At 39.0% G+C, this 12,785-nt stretch overlaps 1 protein-coding gene across 1 annotated transcript; it reads right to left on the bottom strand.

The window, feature by feature from the left end:
- Positions 1-2,295: 2,295 nt before the first annotated feature.
- On the bottom strand, positions 2,296-4,889 carry LOC149173056 (uncharacterized). Its single transcript, XM_089426558.1, has 3 exons — positions 3,492-4,889; positions 2,685-3,197; positions 2,296-2,523 (listed from the first exon to the last, which is right to left on the bottom strand). The coding sequence occupies exons 1-3, from the start codon at positions 4,887-4,889 to the stop codon at positions 2,296-2,298; spliced, it is 2,139 nt and encodes a 712-aa protein (XP_089282684.1).
- Positions 4,890-12,785: the final 7,896 nt, after the last annotated feature.

Genomic DNA, 12,785 nt, shown 5'->3' with positions numbered 1-12,785 from the left:
ACTTGTTTTTAATACTTGGAAAGCATAACTGCTTCTTGTTTTCGGTTGAACTATTCAACCAGAATTTGTCCAACTGTTAACCAGTTGTTTTACAAAAATGATAAGTAACTGCTAATTATTTCCTAAACTAAAACAATTCATAATTGTAATCCTACGGTCTTTAACGACCTTCTGGTAAATGAAACAAATAACAAAAAAAGGAACAAAAAACGACAAGTTTAATAACTTGTTCAGCAATACATGTAGTCTTCGGCTTGTTCTTGTTTTCTTTTTGAGACAGTCAACCACCTTTTGTCTCCTCGGAGCTAGATGCTCCTCCATCAGGCTCCCGGGGTGGCAAAAAGTCATGGCTCCATTCCATGAGGTCGTCGACAGAATAACCTGCTTTCTGTATCCGCGTTGCGTCGAGCCACGAACTGTCCTCTATCGGACGGTCCTTCCACTTGACCAAGTACCGCAAATATTCTTTCCTGTGTGCTCGCCTATCTACCTGTGTGTCAAGGATCATCTCGATCTCAAGGGGTTGTGCCATTGGCATCTGTCTCATCCATGAACTTTCCTCACAACTGGTGTCTCGCAGTGGCTTTGCTGCTGCATTGTCTTCCAGATCAGCGACATAAGGGAACAGATCTGCCACGTTAAAGAGGGGAGAAATACCGATCCCTGGTGGCAACTGTAGCTCATAGGCATTTGCAGAAAACTTTTGAATGATTTTGCAGGGACCGATCTTTTTATACTTTAACTTGTTGTACTTCCGTTTTAGAAACAGTTCCTTACGTAAATACGCAAGGACTTCTTCTCCAACGTTGAATTGAACTTCCCGACGCTTTGAATCAGCTCGCTGCTTATACTTTTGACTACTGTCTTGTAATTTCAGCTTTACCTGCTCATGTAAGTTGCTCATTGCTTGGGCGAAATCTTCCCCATCAGCACTTTGATTTTCGAGCTTTCCCAAATCTCGTAATTCATGCACTCCGCGTGGGTGCATGCCATATAAAATCTGGAAGGGACTATAACCGGTGATGTGATTAGGTGAATCGTTATATGCGAATTCCACCTAAGCAAGTACACGGTCCCACATCCGTGAATTTTCTCCTATCAAGCTCCGTAGAAAATTCCCCAGGCTCCTGTACACCACTTTAGTTTGTCCATTGGTCTGTGGGTGGTAAGCGGAGCTGAACTGTGACTGGGTGTTCAACTTTTTCCACAGGGTTCGCCAAAAATGTCCGGTGAACTTTACGTCCCTGTCGGAGATGATAGGCCTTGGGAGACCATGCAGTCGAACGATCTCGGTAAAAAATAAATGTGCTACATAAGTAACATCACTGGTTTTCTTGCAAGGTATAAAGTGCGCCATCTTTGAAAATCGATCTACCACTACCATTACTAAATCGAAACCCCGCTGTGTCTTAGGCAAGCCGAGAACAAAATCTAAGCTGACGGAGTCCCACGGTCTGCTCGGAATGGGTAATGGTAAATAAAGACCTGTATTCTGACTGTGGCCCTTTGCTAGTTGACAAGTCTTGCACCTACTTACGTACCTCTGTACATCCCGTTGCAACTTTGGCCAAAAATAGAAATGCCCTACCTGTGAAATTGTCTTGTCTATACCAAAACGTCCAGCCAGACCCCCACTGTGTTTTTCTTGAATAATGTTCTCTCGCATAGAGCAGTTGGGAATACATAACTGTCCTCCCTTAAACAACAACCATTCCTGTAAATTGTAGTCCAACCACGAGCTACTATTTCTCAACAGAGGGTTTTGGCAGGCCTCATAGGCCTCCTTAAAATCTGCATCTGTTTGATACAATTCCCTCAGGTGCTCAAAGCCTAAAACTTGCATTGTACTTTCCTGTAAGAGTAGGGTCCTCCTACTCAATGCATCTGCCACCTTGTTCGCTTGCCCACTAATATGTTTCAGTACAAACGTGAAATTCTGAAGATACTCAACCCATGCTGCATGCTTATGGTTCAATTTATGTTGCTGCATGATGTACTGTAATGCAGAATTATCTGTAAATAAAAAAACTCATTACCCAACAGGTAATGTCTCCATTGCTTTAACGCTTGTATAATTGCGTAGAACTCCTTGTCATAGGTTGAGTATTTCTGTCTACTCTCGTTCAGCTTTTCACTGAAATACGCGACTGGTCTATCCTCCTAACTAAGTACTGCCCCAATGGTTGTACCACTGGCATCACAACGAACTTGAAAGAGTTTGTTGAATTCAGGCAGCCTCAATATCGGCCTTTCAGTAATCTTCCTCTTCAAAATCTGAAAACTATTTTCCGCTGCTTATGTCCAGTGAAAAGGCTGATTTGCCTTCTTGATCGTATCCGGCATAGGTGCACATATCTCACTGAAATTCCTGATGAATTTCCTGTAAAAACTTGCTAGTCTGTGAAAACTTCGGACTTCAAATAAACTTCTTGGAGAAGGCCAGCTAACTATAGTTGCCACCTTTTCTGGGTCCATTTTTAGTTCATTTTCCGCAATTACAAAACCCAGGTACACCAACTCCCACTGAAAAAAGGTACACTTTTTCAGATTGATCAGCAACTTGTTTTGCTGCAGCTTCCTCAACACACTTCAAACATGCCTGAAATGTTTTCCTTAGTTTTACTAAAAATCAGAATGTCATCCAAGTAAACTATTACGAATTTCCCAATGAATTCCTTCAGCACCTCATTCATCAGGCGCATGAAAGTACTGGGAGCATTGCTCAACCCGAATGGCATCACCAGCCACACATACAGGCCTTCATTTGTCTTGAAAGCTGTCTTCCACTCATCTCCTTCCCGAATTTGGATCTGGTGATATCCACTCTTCAAATCAATCTTCGAGAAATAAGCCGCCCCACTCAAAGAGTCCATCATATCGTCCATTCTCGGTAAGGGAAACGTGTACCTAACAGTAATTTTGTTAATGGCTCTAGAATCCGTGCAGATTCGCCACTCTCCTCCTTTATTTGGAGCCAAAATGGTCGGTACTGCACAGGGGCTCATGCTTTCTCTAATCAATCCTTTGTCTAACAACTCCTGGAACTGCTTCCTAATTTCTTCATGGTCCTTAGGGCTCATACGATAAGCTGCTTTATTTGGCAGACTGGCCCCTGGTATAAAGTCAATACAGTGGCTAATACCTCTCATGGGGGGTAGTTCATCCGGAAGGTCATCCACCACGATGTCTCCAAATTCCTGCAACATGTTTTAGATTTCCTTGGGCAAATCCGAAATCTGTGTATGTAGTATCACTGCCTTTGGCCTTCTTATGACAACAAAATTTACATCACTGTCCTCAATCTGTTTTATAAATTCTTTTCCGCCCATCAACAATGCTTTTACCCCACTGGTTTCAGCTGCACTCTCCTCTTTGATGGGTACAAGCGTGTGCTTGATCCCATCTTTGACAAACTTATAACAGTTTGTTTTCCCATCATGAACTGCGCTTCTGTCAAACTGCCAGGGTTGTCCTAGCAATATATGACAGACATCCATTGGCATAACATCGGAGATAATTTTATCCTTATACCTGCCTATCTGAAACTCCACCTCACACAGTTCATCAACTAACAGTTGATGTCCTTTCTGCAGCCATGACACTTTGTAGGGAGTGGGGTGCTTCAACTTTTTCAATCCCAGTTTCTCCACCATCTCTACAGCCACTAAATTGTCGATACTTCCACTATCGATGATCAGCTTGCAGCACTTACCGTGTGACTTGCAAACTGTTCGGAACAAATCCTTTCGCTGGTCAGGTTCTGCAATTTCGTTTTCTAGTTTCAACAACACTTTATTCAACACCAAAGCTTCACCCGTCTCTGGTGCATTCTCCACTTCCTGGGGTGTTTCCTCAGCATCCTCTGGCTGGGCAACATAAGCTGCTCTTCCACCTACCGGTTCACCTTCAGGACAGTCATACAACTTGTGTCCCCACTTGTGGCAACGATAACACTGGACAGTTCCCCTGCCCCGACCATTTCCTCGCCCTCGCTGGGCCGGTTGTCCTCCTCTAGTGCTATTGTCCTTCTCTGCCGTGCCTGCAGACTTAGAACTGCTGCCTTCTTCACTTGAACCTGCACCTCTTCCTCTGCCAAAAACCTTACCTTTCCCCCTGCCAGTTCTGCCTCCTCTCCTGGCATTCTGTTTCCTATTAATTTTCTCCTCCGCCTTTAGTGAAAACTGGTATGCTTCATCCAAAGTTCTGGGTGAGAGGATACCGATTTCATCTAGTATTTCCCTCCTCAACCCATTCACAAATCTGACTGTTTTTTCTGGGGTATCTTCCACATACCCTGCCTGCAGATTCAGCTTATAGAACTCTTCTGTATATTCCTTAATAGTCATCCCTCGTTGCTTCAAGTTTTGTACCTGCCTATACAACATGATCTGATAGTCTTTCGGCAGAAACTTCTCCTTCAGTTTTGCTTCCATCCCGGTCCACTTCTTTATAGGTTGTTTGTGTAGCCTTTTCGTTTCCGCCTGAACGCTGTCCCACCACAAGGACGCATGTCCTTTCAGCTTTGTGGCGGCGAACTTCACCTGCTTGTCCTCGCTGGTTTCCTCAAACTCAAAATATTTATTTACTTCACTCAACCAATCCAGTAACACATCTGCAGACAAACTTCTGTCATAAGTGGGTAGCTCGTGCTTTGGCTTATGACTGGATAGCAAAACTGACTTTAATAACCGGAATTCCGGTGTCACCCCTTCAAACTCGTCTTCTAGTTCTGCCACATCTTCATCACTATCATCTGCTGGGTCTCTCCTTCCCCCAACTTCTACTACTGCCAATCTTTCACGCAAAATGCGAATCTCCTCACGGAGTCCCTCTTCTGCTATTCTCCGGACCGCTCTACCTCTTCCTCTTCCTCTCCTTCCAACCTCCATTTGTTCCTATTCGGAAAACCTTGCTCTGATACCACTTACGATGGCCCAGCCCTCCAACGTGGCGTAGTTTGTTTCAATCGTGTGGAACTTAATGTGAACGTAGTTGGTAACTGTGCCAAGGTTACAGGCCCCTCTCGTTCCTTCGGTGATTAACCTATGGTTACGTTAGCTGTCATGTTAATGTGCGATGATATTAAACCCTCCGTGGATTTGGACTCACTTGCAATCTGCTTGTATTGATTGTTGTCCCCCCTCACCGGTCATGGGACGCCACTTGTCGGTCTTCTCGGCCTAGCCGCTCCCGCCTTTTGACAAACCCTACCCTCGTTTATTGTCACTTTCGTTTATTCACTGTGCTCGACTCTTAGCTCTGCTCCGTCGAGGTTTGTTGGTGCCTACGGGCCTCCTCTGTTCTGTGCGTTAAACTCTGCTCTTCCGAGGTATGATGGTGTCTCTGGCTTCCTCTGTTCTGTGCGTTGAGCTTCGTTGGTGCCTCCAGACTTCCTCTGTTCTGTGCGTTGAGCTTCTACGAGGGCGACAACATCGTCTGTTTCCTACCCTGTGCTATGGTATGTTTGTTGTTTCTCTGGACAATTTCTGTCGCATGGGTTGTTTCTCGACTCTGATAACTTGTTGATTCGTAACCGTGACAGGGTTCCCTCCAGTTCCGCGCTTCTGGTTCGGTTCGTTCGACCTTGCCTCCGAGGTATGCACTAGTTCTATGCCATACCCTGCTTTCACGCCTGTTTCAGACTCTTACGGTCTCGTTCCTTATCTTCAAGCACTGGTTGTCAGTTTCGGTTTCGCAATGCCGCCTTATCAACTACAGGTAAGAACCAATGTATTTTATGGCTTGTTTCGTCTGCTAGATTGACTCGTTCTCTCGTTCCAGTTCTGCACTAACCCTCACCCACCTCTATTTGCAGGTTGTTTAACGTGGCTGGACGCCGAGGGTTTGCTTTCTCTGCAATCGCCGGGGAGCAGTTCAAAACCCGCCCAGACTCACACAATGGGTAGGGTCTTTCTGACCATGATTCGGTTGTTAATTTGTGAAGGGTTCTGATGTTCCTGGTTCTTGTTCCTTTATAGTTGCAGTCACCTGAGTTATAGTTGGGTTATACTCCACTCTGTCTTTTGTGGCTCGAATAGCCCTGTTCTGTTGTATTTAGCTTAAGAGGCTTCGTTTGAAAGAAAATTTGTTTTTGGTGAGCGCTATCTGCTCAGAAAATCTTTTTGTGCACTCTTGCTTGTAATGGACGGTGGTTAACTGGTTAATTAAATCAAACTGTTTCACATTTGCTTTCAGTACTTGTATTGTGAATGGTATGAAGGCATCGTATTTTGTTACCTGGTCGTTCGTCGGTGACTGTTGAATGCTTCTCCCTTCTTTGCTAGAAATGGTTTCCTGTAGCAACACTTTTCCCTTCTCGACTCTTGTTACAACTTGTTGTCTTATTGCTTCAAATGCATTTTAATCACAGTAGAAAGAAATATGAAATACGTATGAAATAATTAACAATGGATTATTAGTTGGCAAGGTAAATGATTTGTTTGTTTTATTACAGAGGAATGTTTCACTATTTGTTTCTTCGTACTGGAGATTCTCTCCCTCTAACTATTTTCACTTGTTTTTAATACTTGGAAAGCATAACTGCTTCTTGTTTTCGGTTGAACTGTTCAACCAGAATTTGTCCAACTGTTAGCCAGTTGTTTTACAAAAATGATAACTAACTGTTAATTATTTCCTAAACTAAAACAATTCATAACTGTAATCCTACGGTCTTTAACGGCCTTCTGGTAAATGAAACAAATAACAAAAAAAAAGAACCAAAAACGACAAGTTTAATAACCTGTCCAGCAATACATGTAGTCTTCGGCTTGTTCTTGTTTTCTTTTCGAGACAGTCAACCACCTTCTGTCTCCTCGGAGCTGGATGCTCCTGCATCACAAAACCACTTAGAACCAATACCTTGGACCAAATACCTGGGTTCAACACGTCGGACAAGATTCCTAGGACCAATACCATGGATCACAATACCATGGTCCAAATACCACGGACCAAAACCCAATGTACACGCCTTCCCTTGCATGAAAGCGAGTGTATACGTATGCGCACCTTTTTTTCGGCTAACCTGCGTGTATACACGGCTTTATCAAAAGGAACTTGCATATATCTCTTTTTCTTCATTCCGTGAGCCTGAACAGTGATTTGTCATCTTAGTAGGTTGCCATCAAAGACCACCTGTATCATAATGCCAACATGGTACTGACCCATGATATTCACATGGAATGCAGCCTATTTAAAGGGGGGAATTAAAATAGCATAGATCCATCTTTACTCTGGATCAAATATCATGATATGCAAACTAACATAGAGTGAAAATATTTTATCCCTCTCGGGGCTTGGTAGATCAAGAGTAGAAATGGATCTTGTAATTTAATGTCACTTAAACATTTTAACTTGGTTAAAATAAAAAAATAAAATAAAAATAAATTATTAATTTATTAATTTTTATAAATTACTAATAGTAGTTTTTAAGCTCAGGGTTTATGATAAACCATGGTAATACCATGGTATTCATGTGAGCATAGACTATTTAAAGGGGAATTCTATCAGCTTAGATCCATCTTAATTCTGGGTCTACCAAGTGCTGGGAGGGATAGATAGATTTCATCCCTCTAAGAGTGGTAGATGTGGAGTTAAGATGGATATATGTAGGTTTTTATGATAATGAAGATATTAAATAAACTTAGGAAATTATAGTGTAAAAAACCTTAAGGTGAATGGTTAAAGCTACATTTAGTCATTTCAGAAAATTTAGTAAAAATTATCGATATCTCCATTAATATTGGTTTTTCTGATTTAAAAAAATAAATTAAAATAATGAATTCTTAACTCTTTCAGTATCACCCTCGCAAAAGAGAGATAGTCGTTGCCCAGATTTCCCACCATTTTTCAAACATTCTCCATATGATATCTTCATGAAAAGGTTAAGTTACTGATCTTGGATTAGTTGTTTGAAAAATATGCTGGTTTGTACAACCTTTCATCTTCTCTGTTATTCTTAGTTTGTCATAATGATCTATATGGGTTGGGTGACTGCACCATATTGTCCCAAAAGGTGGAGATTGTGCACCAAAAAGGAAATTAATCCACATGTTACAACGCTGTTAAAAATGGTATGATGGTAGCAAATTATGCTAAGAATAAATTTAGATTGGGAGAGACGTAATTAAATTTTATTATTTAATTCAAGATTTCCAAATCTACATTTATATATTGATTGGAAAGCTTCTGACAACGGTCACTTCTTTCCCTTAGATTCCCTTCAGGCCTTTGGGATACATACTACTTCATTATATTATATAGTTGGGGTTTGCTACTTGTTGATGTGTTGGGGTAAACAAACTTGATGTGTTTTTTTAATCTCGTAGTGGGAGTCTATGGAATAAGAAAGAAATTTGATAGCTTGGCAAAAGTGGTAGCTTGACAAAAGTGGTAGAGAAAACATTAATCTTTCCTACCATGACAAACATGGCCACTAAAACTTGCAACATTGTTTGTAGGAAGTGAAAATTATGTTTCTTTTTTCCAAACATGTACGTTAGTATATTACAATTTAATGAATATGTTTTAATATTATCATATATGGTTTCATAATTTAACAAAACATTCGCCAAGAATTCACAATGTTTTATTATTCAGTGAAATATTTTCCAAGATCTTACAAGATTTTATAATTCAATGAAAGATTTGACATGACTTTACAAGATAATATAATTTGGTGAGAGATTCGCCAAATATATATATATATATATATATATATATATATATATATATATATATATATATATATCTGTGTGTGTGTGAGTGGTAAAATATCCTCCCATTTTTCCTATGTATCATGGGGATTCACCCACTTATTATACATATAAATTTAGGGTGGTCCTTAAAATTTTCCCTGACTCAGAACAAGTGGAAATATATCAGATGGATGTGAAATCAACCTTCTTGAGACTTCAATGGAATTCTAGAAGAACAAATTTATGTGCAACAACCTCCAGGGTATGAAGTTTGAAGGTAACGAAGATAAATTTTACAGGTTGAAGAAAGCACTCTATGGACTAAAGAAAACGCCTAGAGGTTGGTATAGAAGAATTGACAACTATGTGATCAAGAATGGATTTTGTAGAAGTAACATTGAACTTACCTTGTACACCAAGTTAAATGAGCATGGACAGATTTTGATTGTTTTCTTATATGTTTATAACGTGACTTTTACAGGTGATTTTGAGTTAGATGAATTTAAAGCAGCCATGATGAAAGAATTTGAGATCATAGATCTTGGTCTCATGAAATATTTTCTTGGCCTAGACGCTGAATAATCTGCAAAATGAATTTTTATTTGTCAAAATAAATATGCCAAAGATTTGTTGAAAAGATTAGGGATGGAAAATTGAAAACCTATCCCTACACCAGTTGCAACAGGTACAAAGTTAAGCAAGGATGATGAGGGATCATATGTCAATCCAACTCTATTCAAAAGATTGGTTAACAACCTCATGTATCTCATAACTACAAGACTGGATATCGTCCAAGGAGTGAGTTTGATTTCTAGATTTATGGAGACTCCAAAAGACACACATTGGAGTGAATGAAAAAGAATACGTAGCAGGAACTAGAGATTGTGGCATAATGTATGCAAGCACAACAAAAAATGATTTTATTGGATATGTAGATAGTCATTTTGCAGGTAGCTTGAATGATAGGAAGAACACTTTCAGTTATCTCTTTCATCTCGGTTCAGCTGTGATTTCAAGGGCATCTAAGAAGCAACCAATTATGACACTTTCATAAACAGAAAAGGATATGTAGCAACAACATCAACACCATGTCAAGCAGTGTGGTCAAGAAGAGTATTTGATGGACTCAAGCAGAAACAACAAGGATCAACAACAATATATTGTGAAAACACCTCAGTGGTTGCAATATCCAAGAATAGTGTGTTTCATCAAAAGAGCAAACATATTGATACTAGATATCATTTTATTAGAGAACTTGTGAGCAATGGAGAAGTTCACTTGAAGCCTTGTAAATCTAGTGATCAATTGGCTGATAAATTTATTAAGTCATTAGCTAAAGATGTGTTTGAGTTTCATAGAAGAAGCTGGGGTGTTGTTAGCCTCGCTGAGACATAGACAAGCAGGCATGTTTGAGTTTTCATGAGTCATGTTTTAGTTTGGCGGTCATAATTAAGGGGGAGTGTTAAAATAAGCTAATTACTCCCGCATGAGGAGTTGGCTAAAATTAGAGTCGGTGAACTAAATGTTTAGTGTTGAGTGTTTGAGTGTTGAGTGAATTCGAATTAAGTGATGGATGACTTTTAGTGTGTTGTTGCATGTCAAGATATTTGATGCGAGTCGCTAGTCGAAAAGGTCTACATACACTTCACCTGGTTCTTTGTAAGAATCAGGTTTTTTTTTTTTTATCAATAGAAGAACTGCAACTCATGGGTTTTGTGTGTGAATTTGTGTTTTGTCTCCTCTACCTTTCCTACACACATTGTGTGGAGTTTAGTCTTATAAAGTCATAGTTTCAAATCTATCATGCAACGATTAAAGATGGGAGACATTTTTAGGGAATTAACATCTAGCTAAGACGCAAATTATTCTTTCATCAAAAATTGATGCTTGCACCAACCAAGCCCAACCCGGTTCGAAGAAAACAAAATTTACAACCACGACACTTCCATACAACATTGAGATTGGTGAGCTTGGTGTCATACAACATTGAGATTGGCCCATACCAAGCTCACATAGTTAAAAAATAAAAATAAAAAAAATACAACCCAACAGCAGTGAACAGACACAAACACTACCAAATAAATTTAAACCTATGTGAAGACACGATAACGACCAGCCGTAACCATAATTTTCAACTTCGATAGGCCGATCAGACAAGATACATATACACATACATGAGTATATGACATTGACGAACCTTGTCCACATTGTTAAGAGCTCCCTACATGGGCACAGTCATAGCACTGCAAGACATATTCAAACAACCATCCAATTGGGTATTATACTCGTGTAGTATTGTCAGAAAAACGTATATTCAATACATATATTTATCAAACGCTGCACTGAATGCGCGAACAGGGCAGGTGCACATAAGTGGCAAACAAAAATATAGAAAAACTATACATGAGGTGACAGGCAGGAAGAAGTATATACACAAATTTGAACTCTCTGCTGGTCCAGTGTAAATAGCCACTTGAGTATCACAAATCCCACCCGATGGGTATGAAATGGTGAGGGTTTAGTTAGCTCACTGTGGCATCCAGCCGTAACTCCACAACTTCACTTCGGTTTGTTTTATTCTGAAATATTTTCAAAGTCAGCAATGCAGTTAATTTTAGCGATTCGGAGCAAGCCACTAAATTTAAAAAATTGCAACTTACAATGCCAGGCACTCTAGGTCATGTATTGGATAATGAAATTGTTAATAAAGGCACTGAGGAGATAAACCTGGATCTGTCACTCTGCTCTGCACAGGAAAGCACATTCATCTCTGTTTAGATGTAGAAGACAAAAAGGCAATCAGATTGCAGAACTAAATTCTAATTGGCTCCTGGACTTTGTCTCCGAGATTTTTTGAACTTGAATGTGGATGTGGAATTAGACTCTGTCCCACAGATTTTGAGCTTCAATGTAGGTGTGGATTTACATCTTGGATAAGGCAATCATATTCCAGATGTCGACCTGGTTCAGAGATATTTTTTCACCTTGAATGATTTATACCATAAACAAGTGCTAAGGATAATCCAATAAAAAGAGAGGGAAGGTGGGACGAGGATTGATAAAACGCTTGTGAGAGATATGAGTGAGAGTGCCAGGGTCATGCATGGTAGGTTCCATTCAGTATCATCATATCTGTAATTGTATGGCCCTCTCTTGACCATCACTCTATAGCTACGTGACAGTTTGTAGATAAGGTGTGGTTTTCCTGGTGTGGTTTATCAAGTGAAAGCTACTTAAACCAAGAAGGACTTGCATAAAATAATTGGTAGATTCGTTGAATCAATCACAATTGATTGTGTCGAAATGCCACTAAGATGGACTTCCCTCAACATGGGGCTCACTAGTCTTGTATACTATAAATTGACAAATTCAGATAACTAATGATGCAACAACGTGGCTATTTTTTCATTTTGTTTTTCCACAGTATATAAAGTCTAGTTAGGAATTAAAAAATTTGTATTTTTATGCAGTGAAATAAATACAATTCAATTTAAATATTTTAACTTTTTCTGTGTTTTAAATTGATTGAGGTATTGCAAAATATAATTTAAATGACCTGCTATTTTGTAATTCATTAAGAATTATATTAAAATTTTAATTTAATTATTTATAATTATTAGGTGAATCATAAATTTTTAATCTATAAAGAAATAATATTAAAAAGTATTATGTTTTTTTTTCTAATTATTGATTAGAAATCTTGTTACATAATTTCAAAATATATTTACAAAGTAAGAATTTCCATAAAAAAATGTAAGTATTGTAGTGTATTGAAGCGTTTGTTAGATTGCATTGATTTTTAATAAATTTAAAGAATTAGGTTCGTGCCATTTGGCCTACCCACCAATTTCTTAAGGATTTGAGATTATTCCAATTTTAATAAATTCTTCCATGATAAGTTCTTCATTATTATTTATAACATTCATTTATATATAAGCAAATCTAATTTAGCAAAATGGTCCATTACTTTTAATAAATTTAAAAAATTAGATTCGTGCCAAGTGGCTCCCCACCCACCAATTAATTTCCTTGGGATTTGAGATTAATCCAATTCTAATAAGTTTGTCCATGATTAATTTATAATTCATTTTT

This window comes from Pinus tabuliformis, chromosome 4_2 (genome assembly GCF_031772625.1).
Source record: "Pinus tabuliformis cultivar Carrire ecotype Pingquan chromosome 4_2, CPIR1, whole genome shotgun sequence".
NCBI classification, from domain to species: Eukaryota; Viridiplantae; Streptophyta; class Pinopsida; order Pinales; family Pinaceae; genus Pinus; species Pinus tabuliformis.
The sequence above is the reverse complement of the archived record's forward strand: the minus strand, read 5'-3'. Positions and strand labels throughout refer to the sequence as shown.

Bases quoted from the DNA above. Each gene is read 5' to 3' on its own strand.
- LOC149173056 (XM_089426558.1), bottom strand. From the start codon at position 4,889: ATGGAGGTTGGAAGGAGAGGAAGAGGAAGAGGTAGAGCGGTCCGGAGA. The intron at 3,198-3,491 runs GTCTGTCATATA...AACATGTTGCAG, and splicing joins CCGATGTTATGCCAATGGAT to GAATTTGGAGACATCGTGGT. The intron at 2,524-2,684 runs GTGCTGAAGGAA...ACCTTTTTTCAG, and splicing joins TCATGCGCCTGATGAATGAG to TGGGAGTTGGTGTACCTGGG.